General features: G+C 41.1%; 1 protein-coding gene across 1 annotated transcript; it reads right to left on the bottom strand.

The window, feature by feature from the left end:
• Nucleotides 1–1,262: 1,262 nt before the first annotated feature.
• Nucleotides 1,263–3,705, bottom strand: Six1 (SIX homeobox 1). The gene is given in 2 exon segments (NM_001290088.1): nucleotides 1,263–2,136; nucleotides 2,979–3,705. Coding segments are annotated over 2 exon segments (891 nt in total). The 5' UTR covers nucleotides 3,533–3,705; the 3' UTR covers nucleotides 1,263–1,799.
• Between the last annotated feature and the right edge of the window lie 2,061 nt (nucleotides 3,706–5,766).

The following is a 5,766-nucleotide window of genomic DNA, read 5'->3' as shown; positions in this document are numbered from 1 at the left end:
TGATTCACTATGAAATTCGCCATACGTAACTGGAGGGTACCAAGGCCACTAATTGAAAATACATGTAGTTTCGATGGTTATTTTACGAGTGAAATGTGCTCATTGTTTCACGCCGATATCTGACAATTCGTTCGAAAACGTTCCAGTGTTGTTTTCGAGTTGGTATCTGAGCTGATGGAGAGACCGCGGCCTTATTACGAGCACTGTCACACGATACGCGAAGTATTAGCTTCGACCAAAATCAGGTGACAGGTGCCTGACTTTCATACTGAATAATATCGTTGTATCTCGGCACTTTGCGTTATTATTCATTCACGTGACGAAAGTGTTTCAAATGCATTGTTTTTGTCTTGTTTTTTTTTGTTCAGAATGCTGTGTTTTTTATATTGTTTTAAGTTAAAATAATACTACTAGAGATCTGCAAGTTGCAATGGGGTGGGCGCGAACACGTGATTTCAGTGGAACACATTAAAACATGTGTACAGTATTACAGATTCGATTTTTGTTTTTGTCGAAAAAAATGAGTTTGTAAGATTGTTGAACATAAATCTATTTGGCCGTGAGTAGAAGTTGAAAATTTACACCCATAAATACACTTTGAAGAGAAGGGTAATGGTGGAAAATCAAACGCGTGAACCGTATCACAAAACAGACCTCAGCTAATGCGGCGTTCAGTACGAAACGAACGCTTAACATTGATAACTATCCATGACAGTTGGTCGAATACACCTTGGCCGGTTTCTTTGCAAAAAAATATAATTATTCGCCTAATTTTAAACAACAACAACAGCACCAACAAATCCCTAATGTTAATTGTAAATAATTCCAGCATACTTTTTTTTCCGGCGGTGACATTCAAAGGGTCTAAAGCGTGGGCAATTAAGAGATTGCCACTTTGAATAAAAAGAGCAATTTATCGCATAAACACCAAAGCATGTAAAATTTATGGACGCAAAATCCCCCTTCTCATTATAAAGCATCGTTGTTCTACAGGGACGAAAAGATAACCAGAAACACCGTCTCAACGTGTTAAGCGTCGATGCTCTTTTTTTAAAACTAGAATTTATATCATGTGTTACCAAAAGTTCAAGCAAAGCCAGGCCGGCAATATTTCCACCCATTCCTTGTATATACACATATATATATATATGTGTTTATATATGAATATTTATATATATTCATAAATGCCACACACTAATGAAAGGGGTACATGCCATAGTGGGTACGTTTTGTACGCCGAAAGACGGAAAGATACAGGTTACTTTATATTACGTACGCAATTTTATCTCATATAGTATATTTTTCTATAGCTACATAATGGGTAAGAATATGAGGTTTCTCAGGAAAATAAATAATAAAAAAAGCTTTAAAGCAGTGTCAGCACTGGTAAACTACTTTACCGACAACAAATGCGAGAGCAGATTTCTTTTAGTTCAAGAATAAAAAATAATTCTGCTGATATAAAAATGCTGCAATTGATCTTCGAAAATTGTATACTCGAGAATAAATTCGGTGGGTTTAAAAGGCTATGTATCCGATAGTTCACCTTTCCATTTGTCAACAATAACCTAAATTTGCTCTCGCACAAACATGCAAAAAAATGTCCAGACCTGTGTCACGGTTGTTCAACTCTCTCTACACACAGTCAGCTGGGATCGCTTTAGGTTGTAAGTTGCCTCTAGCTTTGGCGGTATAGTTGCAAAAACGGCAGCGACGGTAGGGGGTTCTATCAGGGTCCTGTTGATGTAATGAGGTCCGGGCAGAATCTGTCACAGTTTTAATCGTCAGTGGGTGAAATCCTACGATCCGAGATCCACCAAGTTAGTTGACATGGACGTGAGTAGTGTCGGCTGGAGTGTGTTGTGTTGTTGGGTGTGTAGAACATCGGCGCTCACTGCATGGGCGCTGGGTGCTGCTGGTGTCGTACTGGCGAGACTGGTCATAGTCGGCGAAACGATGGTGGATTTTTGAAGGTCTGCTAACATACTAAGATTTTGTGAGTTCGTATCGGTGTGTTGCATCACAACAGATTCGCCATTATCGCCTGGATGTTGGCTTAATATGATCGACTTGGCCTCGTCCGAGTCGTCCGCTGTCAGTCCCAGTTTATTCTTGTCCCCATCGTTTGTGTTTTCCCTGCACAGATAAAAACAACACGAGAACGATATAAGATTTGTTTTTACGAGGTTGAAAACGGTGAATTGGGCTGTGATTTAAGTAGACCAGTGTATTATGGGTGACCCTTCTACATAACACACATGGTATTCGAGGGGTATATGTGCCTTTGAGGAACAATCTCATTTACCGTTCACAGTCCGAATGAACTCAACAGGAATTTTCACATAACAAATAAGGGGTTTCAGCTGTATTTACCGAACGTACATACGTCTGTTTTGGCAAACAATGACAGTTTTTTTAAAAAATGCTACCAGAACGTTCCTACATTTGTTATGACATGGTATGAAGCGAGATGCAGGAAACAGGAATACCAAGATGGCCGCATGCTAATCGCACACTTGGTATGGAAAAGTGGAGAGAAAGTGTTGTCGGCAGAACGTTTTCTATGTAGGACCGACAAAATATGTCCTTAAAATATCAAACGTTTTTATTTTGTAAAACCAGTAGCCCCGTTAATGGACAAGTAAACACTTGTGTCCGGCGATAAGACTAAGCAATGAATGGGACTAGTCCATCATAGTTAAGCCGTCCTAAACTGGTCCGCACACATAACGGTTTTTAACAAGCACGCTAGTAAGGCAAAAGGATTGCGTCAAAGACCCCTCACTCATTGCTTTCTCATTTTGTTACGGCCCCCAGACTGAAAAACAACACTGTCATGGCCTGTATTAAATTAATGATTGGAGATTTGTCAACACGACCGGTGTGTATTCTGTTCAGAAAAGACCCTTACTGCTTTTAAGAAATGTGCTACACGCTACAATGTATTACTGCTTGAGTGTCTTGATATATGGACATACCTTTCTTTCGCCTCAGCTGCCCTGTCACGCTGTCTACGATTCTTGAACCAGTTACTGACTTGAGTCGTGGTAAGTCCCGTTCCTTCGGCCAATTCTCGTTTTTCTCTCGGCGAAGGATAAGGGTTATGTGAGTACCACTCTCTCAGCACACCTCGGGACTTCTCTTTGAAGCAATAGCTGGTCTCCTCGCCATCCCAAATCGTGCGGGGGAGCGGGAACTTTCTGCGGACGCGGTATTTTCCTACGGCCCCGAGAGGCCTACCCCGGAGTTTTTCTGCCTCTATGTAGTGAGCCTTCAACCAGAGTGCTTGCAATTTGGGGTGGTTTTGAGGGTTGAAATTGTTGCTCTCAAGGATCTTGTACAACTCACGGAAGTTACCTCGATGAAAAGCGACAATAGCTTTAGCTTTGAGCACGCTTTCATTTTTATGTAAATGCTCACACGCTGGTAGCGACCATAAGAACCGACCAAGTCGTTCAATGTTGCCGGATTGTTGGAGGACCTCGCATACACAGGCCACTTGCTCCTGTGTAAATCCGAACGATGGTAGCATATTCGATAACTGGGTATATAGTCTCCTGGTATTGTTCTTAGCTGCAGCAATCGGACAGTACTGTAACGCGGTACCGGTTAGCTGACGCTATCACAACTTACCGAGTGTCCACAACAGGCACACTGAGTCATTCACGGACTGGCTAACTTGAGTATGGTATCTCTCAAGCGCACACATATAATATACCCTTCTCTGAGAAGCAACAGTGCAAATAACCCAACGTGTGGGGTTGCCGCGTTCTGACATTATTATTTTAACGCGACATTAATAGCCAGATACTCTGCCCTGATTGGTCCGCTTGCTCGCCACGGATATATAGATATTCATACAATAGTTTGTCGAATTATTTGCCATGGCAACCACGTCAATCAGTGAAACTTGATCGCCGATGAGGTGTCAACAGAACGTTGAAGTTATACAGCGACCATGGCTATAGTTTATTTCAGCACATGCCATCGACTTCTCCGCTTACAGAGAACTAGCAATTTCTCGTTACCGAGGCTAATTATCATAAAACAGATAAATTAATTGGAAATGTCTCACTCTACACCATTGACATATGGGTATGTTTAATTGTTTTTTTTTTCGGCTTTGATCGTTCAGTGCGGAGGGAGGATGGTGACTATTTTTCGCATCATTGCTGACGGGGGGGGGACACACTGACTGGGTTGGAACGCCTCAAGAAAGGGTTGGGCAATCTCTCTTGGCTCAATCGAGCTCGATTCACATGGCTAGCCCAGCAAATGGTATCCAGCAGCTCCCAAGACGGGATACGTTTGATAAATATTAGCCATGAGGCCAGTGCAGACACAACTGCCACGTATACCACAGACAGTGTTTGGCAGGTAGGCAGTGCATCCTTGCATTAAATTATAATCAGTTGTGTTCACTATTTTGACTTCCGTAATAATGACGGAGCGGGGACGAATATCTCGTGCCAAAGGTCAAAAGTTGCAAGGGTCACTGAGAGGGGGGACTCCGACTTGCCCCCTCCAGCCTAGCCCCTCCCAATGCCAGTCATGGAGATTTACTTGTAAATACTATCATGTTTCCGACGTTGAAGTTTGATATGTTGATTGTTTTTCTTGGCATTGTCCATTCTTTTTTGTGCATACTTTACCAGTGAGAACCCAACCTTTGTATGAGAAAATGACTGTATACTTTAAAGACGAAAAGAGTTGAAAAAAATAAAAGAGCCTGAGACTTTATTTATTATGTTATTTCGCTCATAGGAAATTTATTTGTAATATTTTTTTTCACTCGAATCTTGTCCCCTCGAAAATAATAATAATAATAATAATAATAATAATAATAATAATAATAATAATAATAATACAAGAAACCAGAATATTCATGCATATGTACCGACACCTGACTAAATAAAGTCAAATTATGAAACACTTCAAACGATAGATTGAAATTGCCGCACGCTAGCTGTTCGTGACCATTGACTAGAAAAAAAGAGCTCTTGAGCGATATGCGGCAAACATATTTTGTCGGAGCCATCAGTGGGATAACGTTTCGTCTAACAGCCAAGTGGCGTTTGTTTAGTCATATATATGACATATGTAATGTAACCACTGTCCTACCAACACGAGGGTATAGCCATCAAACGGGTGCTTGTTTACCTGCCAATCAACGGCCAATCCATCATTCTCTATTTAGCAATTTAGGGAATGATCCTCAGTTCCGTTTTTGTTTTCTATTTTATTTACCGCATTTCGGCCCCGTGGTGCATGTGACAAAGACTTGTCGGCAATTTAAAATCGGTTATTTTGTGTTTTTGTTCTCGGTTTTTGAAATCCGTCTTCTGGTGGTTTTACCGCACTGGTAATTATAGGGCTATTATTAATGAGATGACGTGCTCGCTCTATCTATTGGTATTGACCCGTAAAGAGCGAACATTTTCCTTATCTAAAACCACTGGACCACATTATCCCAGCGAAAAAAACCCCTCCCATATACGGGACTTACGACTCTGTAGAAATTTGTGTAATCTCTTCACAACCTCACGGTTAATTCTTGTGTAAACCGCCATCGCTTGTCGATAACACAGTCGTTCAGGTTCGCAAGGTATCACAGTGAATTTCTCATCTCGAATTTCCAGAGAAAATTTCGACTAAGGTCAATTTATTGCCTGAGAATCCAAACATCATTTGTATTAAAGCACCACAGCATGTTGTTGATGTTACGGAACGGCTCGTGTCCTTGCATTTGTTGTTTTTGTTTACCCT

The sequence above is a fragment of the Saccoglossus kowalevskii genome, chromosome 2, assembly GCF_978046115.1.
Source record: "Saccoglossus kowalevskii chromosome 2, keSacKowa6.1, whole genome shotgun sequence".
In the NCBI taxonomy this organism is placed as follows: Eukaryota; Metazoa; Hemichordata; class Enteropneusta; family Harrimaniidae; genus Saccoglossus; species Saccoglossus kowalevskii.
Note: the sequence above shows the minus strand (reverse complement) of the source record. Positions and strands in the feature narration are given on the sequence as shown.